This window comes from Nicotiana tabacum, chromosome 17, assembly GCF_000715075.1.
Source record: "Nicotiana tabacum cultivar K326 chromosome 17, ASM71507v2, whole genome shotgun sequence".
NCBI lineage: Eukaryota > Viridiplantae > Streptophyta > Magnoliopsida > Solanales > Solanaceae > Nicotiana > Nicotiana tabacum.
This window is the reverse complement of record NC_134096.1, coordinates 15,364,134-15,381,478: the sequence shown is the minus strand read 5'-3', so window position 1 is coordinate 15,381,478 and position 17,345 is coordinate 15,364,134. Positions and strand designations below refer to the sequence as shown.

The 17,345-nt window shown below is 34.3% G+C and overlaps 2 protein-coding genes across 2 annotated transcripts; both read left to right on the top strand.

Annotated features, from left to right (window-relative positions):
* Positions 1-1,492: 1,492 nt before the first annotated feature.
* On the top strand, positions 1,493-4,667 carry LOC107777605 (heat shock cognate 70 kDa protein 2-like). Its single transcript, XM_016597659.2, has 2 exons — positions 1,493-1,819; positions 2,921-4,667. Exons 1-2 carry the CDS (start codon positions 1,594-1,596, stop codon positions 4,612-4,614), a joined length of 1,920 nt encoding a protein of 639 aa, XP_016453145.2. The 5' UTR covers positions 1,493-1,593; the 3' UTR covers positions 4,615-4,667.
* Positions 4,668-7,373: 2,706 nt separating this feature from the next.
* Positions 7,374-7,904, top strand: LOC142171709 (pectinesterase inhibitor-like). Its single transcript, XM_075235400.1, has one exon. It carries the CDS (start codon positions 7,374-7,376, stop codon positions 7,902-7,904), a length of 531 nt encoding a protein of 176 aa, XP_075091501.1.
* Positions 7,905-17,345: the final 9,441 nt, after the last annotated feature.

Sequence of the window (17,345 nt, the reverse complement as noted above, 5' to 3'; positions counted from 1 at the left end):
TTGCTTGGGATAGAGTATGTTGGCCACAGGCTGCTGGGGGCCTTAATGTAATGAATTTGTACTATTGGAATAAAGCAGCAGTTGCAAAACACCCGTGGCAGTAGCAATGAAGAAGGACTGCCTATAGATTCGGTGGATTCATACCTTCTATATAAGGAATAAGACGGTGAAAAATACTCCAATACCCAAGAATGCAGCCTGGGTAGTAAGGAAATTACTGGAAACAAGGAAATTTATTGTTGAGCTACAAGGTATTCAGGGGGATCTGATTAGTAGGCTTCTCCAACTACAAAAGGGTGAAGTCTTTAGTGTTATCAAGCTCTATCACATGCAATTCCCTCAAATTCAAAGGGTACCTTGGAAGAGTATAACCATGCAACCCAATCTACATCCTAGATATAAATTTATACTTTGGTTGGCACTGCATAAGAGATTAGCCACAGTGGACAGACTACTTAAATTTGGAATCCAAGTCCCCCAACATTGTGTATTATGTCACCACTCTCATGAACTATTTGAACATCTATACTTTGAATGTCCAATAGTAAAAGGAATATGGACTAGGCTGCTCAATTGGCTAGGCCACCCTAGACCTATTCAGGACTAGTAAGGTGAAGTACAATGGATAAATAGAGGTGCAAAGAGGAAATTTGGTCATTGGGCAATTGTATTTTGTGTGTTTGGCATGCTGGTTTACATAGTATGGAGGGAAATAAATATGATTAGATAGAAATTGTGATGCATATACATACCAGAGGAAGAACAATGTAGAACTGGCAGGGAGCACTGTAGCAGCTGGATTTTTTTCCCCTAGTTTTCTTAGACTCCTCTCACATGAAATTGTTTTTTTTCCTTTCCGGGTGGTTTTAAGCTGATGCAAACTGACTATATACTGATATAGTGCTTAGAACAGTAGACTTGCTGTAATTAGAAGATAGAAGTGTAGATGGTCAGAATCTACTTGATCTGTAAAGCTTCTTTTTTTTTTGAATGAATAGAAAGTCACTATTTACCACAAAAAAAATACATAAGAAGAAAAGGGCAACGAGGAGTAGAAGAGCTTCACTATTATTTCAACTTTCAATTCACTGCTATGAACTGCCCCATGGCCAACAGAGCATCCATTACCAAAGGTGGATATATAATTTAAATTTTATGGGTTCTAACTTTTAAGATTTTAGCATTGAATGCATAGTTTTTTTTTAAAGTTATAGGTTCAGACTTATCATTTGTGCAATTTTAATAATTTTTTATATAAAAATTTATGTTACACATCGAAAGTATCGGATTCAAATGAACCGGCGGCCAAACACTATATCCGCTCCTGCCATTACAATAAAAAAATTAAATTAACATATCTAAATGCAAAAGTTAAAAAAGAGTGACGAGTCTTTGAACTACTCCAATCCTCCACTTCACAAGTAATAGCAAGACCAAGTCTCCGTAAATTAAGTCCGTCCAAGCATATCCAAAAGAACATTTTTAGATCCAACAAATACTACCCCTTTAGCTTTAGGCCCAATCCAATATATACCACTCGATATTTTCAAGCCCAATCATATTACTAACGTGTTTCGCCGGAAGTAAAAACCAATGGCCGGAAAAGGAGAAGGTCCGGTGATCGGAATCGATCTCGGAACCACAAACTGTTACGTCGCCGTTTGGAAACATGATCATGTGGAGATGATCACCGAAGATTGCGGTGGGAGTGAGCTCGCTCGTATGACGCCGTCCTACGTTTCTTTTGTAGAAGACCGGCGTTGGATTGGTCTCAGTCCTAAGCTTGGCATCGAAAATAACCCTACTAACACTGTTTTCGGTAAACATTTGATTCTCAGAATCTCTTTTTTTCTTTTCATTTACGTTTATTGAAATAGTGTGCGTTCTCATTCGTAAACAATTGCTTGGATTTTATAGTTACATTGCATCAGCATGCAGTAGAGTACGTGATTAGTGTCTTTTTTATTTTTGTTTTGTTTTCTTGTGTTTATAGTAGTGCTATAATTATATAAATTGTACGGAGGGCGGAGCTAGCTCTTCGGTTAAGAATTTGGTCCAATCCAATAGTTTTGCTCCAACCAGTGGGTTGGCGGACCCAGGATTTTGTGCAAGGGGTTCAATCTTAGAAGTACATAACTTTAGTCGTAAAATAGTAGTTGTCAAGTGGGTTCAACTAAAATATTTAAACAAAATTTACGCAGCTTTAATCATAATGTATACATATACACAGTATTATATTTTAATGAAGCGGGTTCAGTTGAACCCGCTTGCCACCACGTGCATCCGCCACTGGCTCCAACCCCTGTATTTGTCTTAAGAAATCTATTGACTGAATATAAATTATTAATTTAGAACTCTATAACTTAAAAAGACTAGAATCCTGAACTCATAAGTTTCAAATCTTGGTTCCGCATGAGTATGATATTAGTTTATCTTTTATGCTACAATAATGGAGGATGCAGTGTGAGTATGATATTAGTTTTGATTTAGATCGTTTCTATGAGAGATCAAGTTTTGAATTTGCAACTTACTGTATACTATTTTCCTGTATAATTTTCAAATATTTAGACTTTAATTAAAACAAAAAGTAAATTAATCTAGGTCGATTTTAACTTCCAAATATTGTCAAAATGATTCTCGATAAGCTAAAAGTGCCAAACAAATTTGATAGAGAGATTAGTTTGTTGATGATATATATGAAATCGATCAACTTCGTCTTATATGGTTTCACAGATAGATTTGTTTTTGAATTGCAACTTACAGTACCTTTTTTTTATAGTTGTCGATAATCTAAATTTTAATTTTAAGAGAATGAATTAGTAATTAGCTCCTATAGTTAGTCAAATTCTTTCCTATAAAACAATAAGTTGCAAAAGAAATGATTAGCTTATTCACTAATTGTACCTTAGCACATTGGCAGATGCAAAGCGCCTTATTGGAAGGAGGGCTAGTGATCCCTCTGTACAAAGTGACATGAAAATATGGCCATTTAAAGTTATTGCTGGACCTGGTGAGAAGCCAATGATTTGTGTAGACTATAAGGAAGAAGTAAAGCAGTTTACTGCTGAACAAATCTCAGCTATGTTGCTTATAGAGTTGAAGAGAGTTGCTGAGAAATTCATTGGATCAACTGTCAAAAATGCAGTGGTGTCTGTACCAGCTTGCTTCAATGACTCGCAACGTCAAGCTACCAAAGATGCTTGTGCTATTGCTGGTTTGAATGTTATGCGTATTATCAATGAGCCAACAGCTGCAGGCATTGCTTATTTTATGGACAAAAAAGATAGTAATACTAATGTAGGAAAGAAGAATGTGCTTGTTTTTTATCTTGGTGGTGGTACTCTTGATGTTTCTGTTCTTACTATTGGAGATAATATAATTGAGGTGAAAGCCACGGCGGGGGACACGCATCTTGGAGGAAAAGATTTCGACAATAAATTGGTTAATCACGTCGTCCTGCAATTCAAGAGAAAACACAGGAAGGACCTTACGCATAGCCCTAAATCATTAAGCCAAGTATGGACAACTTGTGAGAAGATGACACGTACTCTTTCCGACAATGACGAGGCAATATTTGACGTCTACGACCTATACGATGGAATTCCCTTCGGCTGCAACGTCTCGCGTGCCAAGTTTGAGGAGTTGAACGCGGACCTCTTTAAGAAGTGTATGGAGCCAGTTGAGAAATGTTTGAGGGATGCAAGAATGGACAAGGATAGTGTTGATGAGATTGTACTTGTTGGTGGATCAAGTAGAATTCCCAAAATACAACAGCTATTGCAGGACTACTTTAATGGTAAGGAACTTTACAAGAGTATTAATCCTGAGGAAGCTGTTGCCTATGGTGCTGCTGTACAAGCTGCGATTCTTAGCGGAGAGGTTAGTAATGAGAAGATTCAAGATTTGCTGATTTCGGATGTCACGCCTCTATCGATAGGATTGGAAACAACAGGAGGAGTTATGACTATGTTAATTCCAAGGGACACCACAATTCCTGCTAAGAAAGAGAGGATATTTTCAACATATTCAGATAATCAAACTGGACTGTCAATTCAGGTTTACGAAGGAGAAAGAGCAAGAACAAAAGACAACAACTTGTTGGGCAAATTTGAGCTCTCTGGTATACACCCTATTCCTAGAGGTGTACCTCAGATAACTGTTTCCTTTAATGTCGATGCCAATGGAATATTGAATGTCTCCGCTGAGGACAAGACCACGGGTCAGAACAAAAAGATTACAGTTACGAATGACAAGGGTAGGCTTTCGAAGGAAGAGATTGAAAAGATGGCAAAGGATGAAAAGCAGTACAAGGCAGATGATGACAAATACAGGAAAAGAGCAGAAGCTGAAGAAGCATTGCAGGGATATACCTCCTTCATACACTTGTGGATCTTGGGCGAGGAGAATATTGTCGCGCAGCTTAGCGCAACAGACAAGAAAAAGGTTGAGGATATTCTTGAACAGGCTAATTCATGGATTAATACCAATCCATGTGCAGAAACTCATGAGTTAGAGGACAAGAAGAAGGAACTTGAAGGCTTATGTAATCCCATTTTTGTCAAGATACAATCAGGGCCGAAAGAACAAGAGGTATGGCCTAAATACGTACATTAATGAGAGGCTTTAAATTTTTTCTTTTTTTAAAAAAACTTTGTATATATTTTTGTTTATTAGTTTATTTTTCTAGCTTTTGAGATACAAATTAAAGAATTTTTTATAAAATACTAATTAATATATATATATATATATATATATATATATATATATATATATATATATATATATATATATATATATATAGAGAGAGAGAGAGAGAGAGAGAGAGAGAGAGAGAGAGAGAGAGAGAGAGACATTGTTGATCTTAGATAAGATTTTATCAACTTTGATTTTAAATTTTTGTTTTCCACGATTGCAATTGTTATAGGAACCGTGAATATTATTCTATAAGCAATATAGGCATCTGAAAATGAATAAAAAAAAATTATCTGATTAAGTATATCGACTAGAGTATTATCTTCTATTTGTGCTATTTTCCTTAACACTTTTGATTTAAAAATAAGTCTGAACAATCAACATCGAGTGACTACTAGTATGTTTTAAGGAATTTCTTAGATCAAGACAATACTTTTTAAGATTCTTATCACCCAGTGATCTTAATTTTTAACATGTAATTAAAAATATTTTCATACGCTTCGAGTTGTTCATATCTATTTTGAAGTTTCCTTGACCTTTTTTTATTAAAAATTATACTATTTTTCTAATTCCATTTATTTAATATTCCTTTGGTGTCATTGACATAAAGATATCGTTTCTAGTCACCCAAAATTTTGGAGCCAAAACTCGTACACGGTGTTTGGCTATCGGGATAAGGATACTAATCTCGTGATAGAATATGTGATTGTATTTATTCTATTTTTGGTTATCGCTATTAGTTAATGGTGGGATAAATTATTTTAGAGAAAATACATTGTATAGCCGCTCTCAAAATAATAGCCGAAAAAATATATATTTTGGGTATATTTTTTGTATATATATATACAAAAAATATATAAATTTTATACAATTCTGCGGCTATAGGATGTAAATAGTTTCGGTTGCAAGCTAAAAGTGATTTTTGCCCATTTTATTTTTTACAAAAATGATGGTATTAGATATCCCATATAGAATATGGGATAGCTAATCTCATGGGATACTCGACACTTTGCATTATCAAATAGAATTCTATGTTTTTCCTCACCTCATGTATGAGCTTATACGCTTCGAATCAAAAATATTTTCATACATGTAAATAGATGATATCTATTTTGAAGTTTTATTTACCTTTTTTAATTAAAAATATACTATTGTACTTTAAAATACTCAATTTTAAAGAAAATTAATCCATAACCTAACACTAGTAAAAAACAATGAGGGGGCAACCCTTAGAGGTCCTTTGGTATCGGGAAAAGAATATTAATCTCAGGATAGAATATAGGATTGTATTTATTTCATGTTTGGTTATAACTATAATTAATGGTGGGATAAATTTTATACTAAAATGATGATGTTACATATCTCATATAGAATGTGGGATAACATCTAGCGAGATATTCTAGCTCATGATTTAGGGGTTGTCTGATTCATATTTGGGATAAACAAACTAAAATGGAAAGGTAGCTTTACTAAGGACGATGATGCTTTTGGCAAACAGAATAGATCGAATTTTTGAAATCTCCTGCTACAAATGCTTGTGGTTTGTTTAATCTGATTCGTAGCTAGTTTAAAATTTTAACCATTTTCCTCATATATTGGGCAAAAAGTTTCCTCGTGTTCCTAAGTTCCTTCAGTTATGAGTAAAAAGTTATTTCGTTTTACAAACATCAAAACCCTTATTTAGCTTTACTTGTTTCAATCACCATCAAGCATTATTGTTTAAAATCCTTCAAATTTCAAAATTATTTTCTATTTTTATTTTGGGTGAGAAAGCTATCTCCTTTACTTTGTTAAATGTTTTTGCACATTGTAGAGAAAACAAGGAGAAAAAACTGGATAGCAATTCGTGATCAGATTGCCCAAAATATTTATTGTCGTTTAATGGTTTAAGTTAATCAGCAAAAAATATACACATTTCTTATTCAATTCCGCTACTAGGGTGAGCTAACTCCAAAAAATCCGTCCACAATTTGAATGGGGGGCAACCATGGATGGTACTTCTCGACCCTGTTTCCTAGTAATAATTTCCTCTATAAAAAATAATTTGTGTAATATTTAATTATATTTTGTACTTACAAACGTTAGTCAAATTATATATTAGCTTACCAATAAATAGTTTCTTCAAATAATAATCTTATCAAATCAACTTTGAACTAAAAATAAATTGAGACATGAATTATTTTGTATTTAAATCAATCTAGAGTGTGAAATCTTTCAATAATCATGTTCTTATTAGTGTGAATTAAGGACATATAATTTATTTTAATAGAAAAAGGTGTTATTAAGATTTTTTACCAAGTACTGCTTATTATATAACTGTCTATTTATTAAATAATTAAGTTTCCTTGTTAGGTAATGCATTTAAGAGTTATAGTTTACCCCTTAACATACCAAAGAAAATGGATACCAAAATTAGATTCTTTATGTATGGAAAAATAAATTGGAAGGTTACAACTCAAATGGGAAATCTTAAATATGGCAAAAATGAACATGTATAGAAACTTAATTAAATTGATGGTAATTTTACTAATTTAGATCTTTACACCTACCTCTTCCACTCAATGAACATTTTCTTCCCACATTAATGCAAATATCATCTCGAGATTTTACATTCAACTTTACCCTAATCGAAATTGCAAAATCCAACAATCAAAACCGGAAAAGGAGAAATTAACAAGACAATGGCGACATCTACTTCTTCCTTAGTATTATGTCTAATTATTGCTTCCTTATTGGCACCAAGTAAAAGTAACCCCTTGTCCCAAGTGTGTATCAAATCGAAAAATCCAAGGTTTTGTTTAGAAGTCTTTGGTCTAAATCCTCATAGGAGTCCTCATGAGTTGACACAAGAAGCCCTCAACTTAGCCGTGGCAAACGCCTCGGGAACAGCCACAAAGATTGACATCTTTCTAGATCGAAACGAAGACGGTAACCTAAAAGTGATATATTCATTGTGTTTGAATTATTACCAAGCGGCCGTTGATGTTTTAAAAGCTGCAGAGGAGTTTTTGATACAAGGTCAATATAGTAACGTAAACACAGCAGGAAATATAGTAGAGGAAGATGCTTCAAATTGTGAGAATGCGTTTAAAAAGGTACCAGGTAATTATGTGTCAACTCTTACTAAGGACAATGAGAACCTAGGATTTCTTGGTAGTATTGTTGTGGCTGCTGCAGATGTTCTTTCTAATTCGACATCGGCCAAAAATTAATAAATGTATGTCATGTGTTACCACAAGAATGCCAATTAATAAATGAGAAAAAAATTGTCACTTCAGATTTTCCATTAATTTCAGGGGAACAATTATTTTTTTCTTTCAAGTTACTTGTTTAACTCCATTGTAATTCTCTTTTTTTACTTAATTAATCAGATGAAATTGTCTTTTAAATCGTTGATATTTGACCTCTTCACGTGTATGAGCGGATGCAGCCGTGCCAATTTTAAAAGCTTATATATATGTTGGAAAATTAATCCAAAATTGATGTAAGAAATTCCTAAATTGTTTAAGATTTTATATTTGTTAATTTACGTTTTTCAATGTCTAAAAGAGGATTTTTAGGTTACCGCAAAATTTTAAGATCATTAAGAATTTATGAGATTCTAAATACATTATTTTTCCTTCATTATATTTATATTAAATTTGTAAGACTACCATAAAACGGTAATGATATGGCACACTTGGTGGTTTTAAACCTTTATTTGGAGGTATGCATTCTCATCTCATTTCTGAAAGGCCAAATACATATACAGCCCCTCTAACTTGACACGAAATTTCATCTTGGCACCTCATCTTAGCCAAATTCCAATTGAACACTTCATGTACACCTAAACTGTGTCATTTAAACCCTTAAATGATAGCCGTAAAAAAATTAGTATGCGTGAACTTTACACACAGCGACCTGTCAAATGTAACAAATAAGGAAACACCACATGGCTTTTTAGTCAAACTAATGCCAAAAATAAGAAGAAGAAAAGCTTTTGAGCCTAAAGAAAACGAAAGAAAATTATTTTTTAAGAACCCCTTCTTGAGTATCATCTTCTCCACCATCAACTCAGATTTTTATCATTTCCGACATCAAAACCCTTCAACCCTTTTTGCTCCACCATCTACTAATGACTCAACACCACCACTTCAAAGTTCTATTTCCAATTCGCAGACCGTCTCTATAAGTTGTTCGTCTCTGTAAGTTGTTGAGAAAAACTAGCACCATATGGGTCTTAGAATTTTATCATAGACCACAATGAAAATTAAGAATAAAGACAAAAGACAAATATGATACCGCAATTGTGCTGCAGATTTCATTAGGTGATAAATATTTTATTATTGGGGCAGGGTGTTGTAAGATCATTGCAGAACATTTTTGAAGTATATTTGTGTAATAATAATAATAATAATAATAATAATAAGCTTAATAATTTGTCATCAAATTGAAAGTTAGCTTTTGGTCCATTTTTTGATGTCTTATAGAGGTTAAGCTCCAATTGTATATTATCTACCTATTTTGCCAAGAATGAAACGGGACCGAAATTCTGGATTTCCTATAAAACTTTTCAAAAGTTCTCAAAATCTTCTCTGAAAAAAATGATCTCACAGGCTTGTTAAAAACTTCTCTTTCGATAACTCAACTTCCTCTTTCTTTTTATTTTGTTAAAAAATAATGAAAGAAAACAGTGATCTGTCAAGAAGAGATCGAAAATAGAAAGAAGAAGAGGAGATGTGCAGTAAAAAAAAAAAAAAAAGTAACGTTTTAAGGAATGGGACCCATTTTATATTTGTTAAAGTCATTTTACGCACGCTAGATAAAAGTGAGAAATAAACATTGATCCATGTCAGCATAATTGTTTAATTGTACAGTTTAATGATACTTAAAGTGTTCAATTGGAACTTGGTTAAGATGAAGTGCCTAGATGGAATTTTGTGACAAGTTATCTATGTATTTGGCCTTTCTGAAATCTAGTGCTACATGAGACACTTTCTTAATAAACCCCAATAGTGTCTCAGGTAAATAGAAAAGGGGACAATGGGGTAAGGCATGTGACACTCATTTTGACAAGAACAGACTTTTGATTGAAGAGTCTTTCTCTCTCTTACAAAGATACAAACACTACATTTTTATCTAGATTCTTGTTCGTATTATCCCACACCCTTCCATCAGATCCGAGAATAATTCGAATATTTTAGGATTTGTTTGTCGCTCATCATTGTCATGAGGGATAATCAACTAGTTCATATTTTATTGGGTAAATCACTCATTTTATTTACTTAAATGTCATTTATTGTTATTTATTGCTAGTTGTTGCTACATTATTGCTCATACATTTTGGAACAGTTAATGCATATTATTGTCAATCCTCCACCAGATCTGACCAACATTAGTCACCTTTTCGGAAATAACATCTAGAGATATTATTATTAACTAAGTTTAACTCATTATTATATAAATTCAACTGTTTAAATCGAAAGTTACATTTTTTGGTCAAACAATTGAAACTCTTATCCTAAATATTTTCTTTTTCTTCTTTGTTTTTTATTTTCTTTATAAAGAAGTTCTTCAAAAAATTAACTGTAACATTAGTAAAAGGGCTTGATTTAAATAGTAACTATATATTATCGTTTCTTTATATGATCTCTTCTTTTTCTACGACCGCATATGGTTAAGGAATGATACACTTGTCTTGCATCGATTGTATAAGAGCTTCCAGAGGGGTTTAAATTGTTCTATGTTAATCCTCCCATTTTCTAAAGGTTTTGGATTGAAACATGCTACCATTCTTTCATATACGGTATCAGAGTCAAATTTTGATAAATCTATATGTACAAACAGTTTTCTCTCTTCATCTATAGCTCTGAACTTCAATTTTCTCTCTCAACTCAACTCATGGAGCTGCTCTAGACTATGGACTTCTTTTTTATCGTGCCATAACATTGCTTCAAGCTCCCTCATTAGCATGTTGAACCTAATTTGGCTTCATCTATTCTAGGCCCACTTTTGTTGAGCCTTCTCTACTTAAAAGAATAGATATATACATAGAGAGAATATACAACAAAAATATTAATTCAGTCCATGAGTAAAACTTGTAGCTAGAATCAGATTACATAAGCGGGATGGTACTAGAGATTAATAAACACTTGTCCCTTATTGATTATCTTAGAGTTGCCTCTTTAAAGGGGTTTAAATGGTCCTAAACTACTTTTGTTTTTTTTAAGGCTATCCAGCTCCTTTAAGAGCTTGGATAGACATAAATAAACAGATCAACAACAAAATACATTGGAGGGGATCTTCACCTTACCTCTATTACTATGCAGGTTACAAAATGGTGGATAAATACATGTATGCCAGCTCACCAAAATAGCGAATTGAGAGGGCTACTAACCCCTCCTCTGTATTGCATAATTACAAGGCATAATACATAAACAAGCCCTCAAATTTGGCCTCAACTTGCATGTATGCCCTCTAACTTTGGGTGTGCACAAGTAGGCACATCAACTTGTCTCCACTATGTTAGTTAAAAACTCTAACTTATAAAAGATCATCTAGACACCTCTAGAATTTATGTGTCACATCATGATTTAAATTTTATACAAGTTTAGGTACCTACTTGTGCATACCAAAGTTAGATGGCATACTTGCCAGCTGAAACTAAGTTTGAGGACCTATATTAGCATCAGGGAACATTAAATTGATATCTTCTTCCTAGGCTCATGTCCAGATAAATGGTATTCTTGAATTATTTCATTCTAAATAAAGGGAATTGCAATATGTCCATTCTGTATTTTCCTCTAGCCTCTTTTCGAAGTTGTTGCGGATTGCGAAATCATGTCATATGTGCTTTCAAGTCATAATTAGATATGATATCAACAACCTTATTTCTTTCTCTATAGTAATGTGCTATTATCCTATCCTCCCTAAGTTCGAGTTTATTTCTCAAATCTAGAATTATGTCAGTTAATTTTCATGGAATTTTTAATTTTTCAAGCAACAGTTAACCAATCTAATCCAGTCTTCAAAGCCAATGATTCTGCCATATTATTTATGGTAGTACCAAAAAGGATTGCATAAGCAGCTAACAGTTCACCATTATGATTTCTATTAACCCTCCTCCCGTGCGCACTAAGGCGTGGGTTGCCTTTCGTGCAGCCATCAGAATTGATCTTGACAAATCCCAAGTTTGGGGATTCCATTTAACATAGGTAGAGGAGATGGACAACTTAGCATAATTCACTATCAGAAAAGTTGTCAGTCAGAAAGGATATTCAGTATATATATCACTGGTCCTAAACTACTAGTGTGTTTGTTTCCTAATTTCATGATGTTTTTGACTTTTTGAGTATAATTTCTTATTACTAAATGTATGGGACATGTACAGGGCATCTTTCAGAATGCAGGGGGGAGGGGGGGATAGGTTTCAAACAAATTTAAGTTATAAACACTAAAAGTATAAAGATATTTCTTACAAGATCAGTGAACCAAAACTCGTAATTTTACCTTTTTTACAAGTATATCAATTATTAATGTTTATCAAGAATTTACTTAAATTTTTATGATAAGTGATATGATTGTACACTCTTCCGAAAATATAGTAGGAAACCTGAGAGCTGACAAGGGTTTTATTTCATGAATTTCTCTTTCTTTCGTCATCTTGAGAGGTTTTGACTTATATGTGTATTCTATTAGCCTTCTAATTAAATCGTGATTAATTTCGTAATACCATCAAGTACTAAACCTACTATAGGTCATTATGGCCGAGAGACATCTACGGAGCAAAAAAAACACAAATAGACAATATTTAAGAAAATAATTCAAAAACCTAATAGCAGAAGGTATTTTACATGACACGACAACTAAATAAATATATTCCTTGGCAGAAAGCTATAAGCATCAATCAATAATCACGTTTAACAAAAAATTCAAAGCATTAAGTTCCTAAAAAAACGTCCAAAGCGATTCAGTTTCCTAAGAATACGCAATACTCCTAAAAATAAGAACATATAAATGGAAATGTATTAGGAAGATAATTTTAATCCAAAAATAACTTCTTCATGTAGGCATAGTATCCCATTCTTTGAGCGAGAATCTTCTGTCACAAAAAGAATTCAATTCAATAAAAAGGTTATTTATATAATATTAAATTTTAAAAATTTATTTTATTGTATATTTATACATAAGGAATAATAATGGTATATATAAGCATATAAATATAAATTTTTGTTACTGTTTGTACATAAAATAGATATTGAATAATAAATAATATTTTCCTCACATATACAAAGTATAGATTTTATATAACAAATATACATAAAATATATACAAATTTTATTAAATATACATAAATTATACATTAGATACATAATACATACATCGAATATGTATAAAATTATACATTTTTTAATAATTATGCGTCAAATATATACTACATACATAAAATATATGCAAGTATTATGCATTTCTATTTGAGAGAATAATAAAAATGTGATTTTAAGAGCAACTATTAATTAGAAAGAAAATTTCATAGAAAACGTAAGCTTGGAAAGCTCTGATTAATGATGAGAGAAAATTATGAATAGATTAATATGGCTCAAAACCAATCCTTTAAACTGTGGGTTTGTGTTGAACGGTTTATGTTTAAGAAATTAAAGGCCATTAAATAAGGTGAAGAATCTTTAAAAATGTTATAACTGTATATGAATATGCTATTTTTGTAATAAAGCAAAAGTACTATAGTTGTATAAATGGTTTTTAATAACAGTTCTACCGTGTAAAAATCTCAAATTTTTAAGCCTTAGATTGTTTCTTTTATATTGTTATTCATCTTTTATTTACTTTCAAGTCACGAATTTATTACCATTACGATGCAAAAGTACAATTCGAAGGAGGGTATTGCCCGGCTTTCTTTTACCTTGCCGTTAGCAAATTATCACATATTTACCCTTGCCGTTGACGGAGCTCCAACATGAAGCGGCAGGGCTTTACGTGTCCAAATTATTTGAGAAAAAAAATATCTAAATTTACCCTCAACTTTTTTACTACGGTCTTTAAAATTACTCTAAAGTTGGAACTCAAGACAAAATTGAAACTTTTTCCTAACGATGGAAGTAACATAAGTAATAGAGCGTAAAGTTGCTCAATTACTGATATTGCAGGGGAAAAATTGACTACTTTCTCTATTGAAAGTGCGAGTTTCGATAGATATAAGAGAGATTCTAAACAAGTGTAGCTAGTCATATAGGCCTCTGGCAACAATATTTTGAATTTGCTTTATTACTCTCATGGAATTATGGCCTAATCTGCACCACTCATATGGCAAACGGGGCAGGGGACGGGTGCAGGGCGGGGCAGGTTTAAAGTTATGCGGGTGGGTCGGGTATATGCGTGTTTAAGCAATTTTTCTTGTTGGTCTATTTGATATTCTGCAAATTATCTGCTAAGTGCTAACCCTTGCCACTTTTGCATTGCTGGAATCACCGTCAACATTCCAGAAATTTTTTTTGGTTGGTCTATTTGATATTCCAGCATTTTATCTCAAATTTTTCACTCTTCTCAATACTTGGTGCCATTAGGCAAAGACAGAAGGGAACTTGACTGCAAGATCCACCCGTCGAAAGAAGACAAGTTGGCCAAATATTGCAAAGTCTCGATATTTATCACCGATCAAGAAGGAAACCCAAAAGGACCTCGAATATTTGGTGCACTAAAGAATTGAGAGAATCAAATTTTACTAACATAGTTTCACGACGGCCATATTGATACTTGTAGTGATACACCTAATCCCCAATTAATATTGTGCAGTATCTTTTTTTTGCTAAGGAAAGGAATAATTTATATTAAAGCACTAAGAGGTCTGGTTATTACATAACATGGGGGTATATATACCGCATAGCGATCGTCCCCAATCTGTTTTTATTGAAAGCATGTAAAACAAAGGCCGGAGGAGTTTCCCAGTATGTTATGGTGTCTTCTTACATCGTTATTGATTGCCTGGTACGTCCATACTTTGCTAGAGTGTCAGCCACAAAGTTGTCTTCCCTACAAATATGGTTTATAGTCTCCGATCCAAGAGCATCAAGAAGAAAACCACAATTATTAAGAAGATGTGAGAATCAAGTTTGTTCAATCTTAAATAAATTATATAATACCTGCGAATTTATTTTCACTATAATTGGAAAGAGATTTTTTGTGAAGGATAGTTCCAATCCAGTAAGTAGTGCAAGCAACTCGGCGTGTATTGCAGAATTTGTAATCGCTTTCTGCGCAAAGCCCATAACCCATGAGCCACTGTGATCTCTAATTATTCCACAGCATCACTGGTTTGGTGGGTCGGATCGTAAGCACCATCGACGTTTAGCTTGTATTGGCTAGTAGGTGGTGGGAACCACCTTTCTGTGACTTGCAGCCGTGGTTTTGGAGATGTTATAGTCTGAGTGAGTGAGAGGTATTCTGCTACTTGAATCATGATTTTTTAGCTGCACGTAGGGGATGAGGTCTGGTTAAAGAGATTTGAATTCCTATTAATCTAAATGTTCCAGAGGATGAACGGCATTATGATAGAGTATGGTGCTTTGAAGGAGGCATTTGGCGTTTGGATGGAAGCATTTTTGGTGGACTTATCCTTTATCCAGTTGGCAAGGTTGTGTGGTTGGGGTATGCATAAGTTGAATAAAGGCCATAAGTGACAGGAGTGCTTGCATACAAATAAGATGTGATTTATGTCTAGTACACTATTTAGGCAGAATTGACAGAAGTTGATTGAAGAATTTTCTTCTGGTACAGGAAGTCTCTAGTAGAGAGCTTGTAGTGTACAAATAACCACAAGAAAAATTTGTGTTTGTTCAAGCAGTTGAAGTGCTAAAGCCAAGAGTAATTAACATGTGTGGGTTATGGCAGTTGGTTGGTGACTGGAGTTGGAGCATATATGTTGATTTAGTAGTAAAATTACCAAGGGATGTTTGGTTCCAGAAAGATTGGTCGGGTTTGTTGGTGGAGAATGGAATAATAGTGTGGTTGATTAATTGTATAGTAGTAGGATATAAGGATAAGGATAATCTTCCCATAGTCCACGAATGGTTTGAGATAATTGATGATACTGTTAGTTGTTCCTCCATGTGTTGTAAGGGGACCTGGATCGTGTGGCGCATGCAGCTATTGTTTGGGAGCCAGTTGTCGTTCCAGAGGTTGATGGTTGATCCATCCTCTATGTTCCAAGAGAGCCATGTTTGGAAGAGGCCAGTGGCTTTGGTCATGCTTTTCCGTATGTATGAATCAGTTGGCTTAGCCTGGTATGTTCCTCAATGTCTATGTTGAACATATTTTGCTTGAAGTATTTTGGCACATAAGAAGTTTGCACTCATATGGGAGTTTTTAGCTAAAATTATCCCTTATTTTTTAGGGTAAGTCTAACTTTATCATTTATCTATTGCCCTGAGCACTTATTGTCCTTTAAGTTTGCTAAACTTGAGCAGGTTAGTCCATTTAATAAAAGACCCAAAGGGAGACCTAAAAACTACCAGTGATTTCACTTTCACTTAGTCAACTGGTAAAGAAACTTTCGGTACTCAAATTTTGCAGAACCGATGTAGTGAACCTAAACTTTTTTAACGGGCCGGGTTGACCCGGTTCCGGACCGCCCCGGACTGATGGAAGGGGGGCGGGTAGGGCTGTGTTTGGGGGGTTGGTCCGTATATATTTTTTTACCGGTCAAACTCGGTCAATGAAAATTACTGTTGAACCGGTTAACCAGACCGGTCCAGTTGAAAAAACTAGTGACCGGTCGGTCACCAATCCTGGCCGGTTATCGAGTTTTTAAAACCGGGCTTAACGGGTCCGGGCACATCCGGTAAAAAATTGAACCGGAACGATTTTGGGCCTAATGGGTCGGGCCAGGTTCTGGGCCTAAGGGCCCGGCCCAGCCCAGCCCTTTATCACCTTTAAGATTGTAGAAACAAGTGTGGTAATTTTAAAAAAAAATTAAAAAAACAGTCGTTGAACCGAGTCGGTCCGGTTAACCGGTTCAACAGTAATTTTCATTGACCTGGTTTGACCGGTCTGGTTAACTGATAAAAAAATATATACGGACCAACCCCCTAATCCCCCAAACCCAACCCTACCCGGCCCACTTCCACCGGTCCGGGCGGTCCAGTTTACTACCGGTCTAGACCGGTCCGGAATCGGGTCAACCCGGCCCGTTAAACAAGTTTAGGTTCACTACATCGGTTCTGCAAAATTTGAGTACTAAAAGTTTCTTTACCCAGTTGACTCAGTGAAATCACGAGTAGTTTTTAGGTCGCCATTTGGGTCTTTTGTTAAATGGACTAAACCTTCTCAAGTTTAGCAAACTAAAAGGACAATAAGTGCTCAGGGTAATATTTAAAGAATAAAATTAGACTTAACCCCAAAGATGAGGAACAATTTCAGCTAAAAACTCCTCGTATGGAAATGCCAAAGTAACCCTACTAGCATAGCATAATTTTTATCAAACAGTTTTATATAGTCACAAGTCCCCCTAGTAATTTGGGAGTGATTCCGTCTCCCAACTGGTAAGGTGGATTTTCTTTTTTCCGGGGTTGATCCCCACGGAAAATTTCTTTGGAGGTGACAAAATTCTAGGTTGTACGTACCACCAGCTAATAATCGATGCAGACTAAATTATAAAAGAA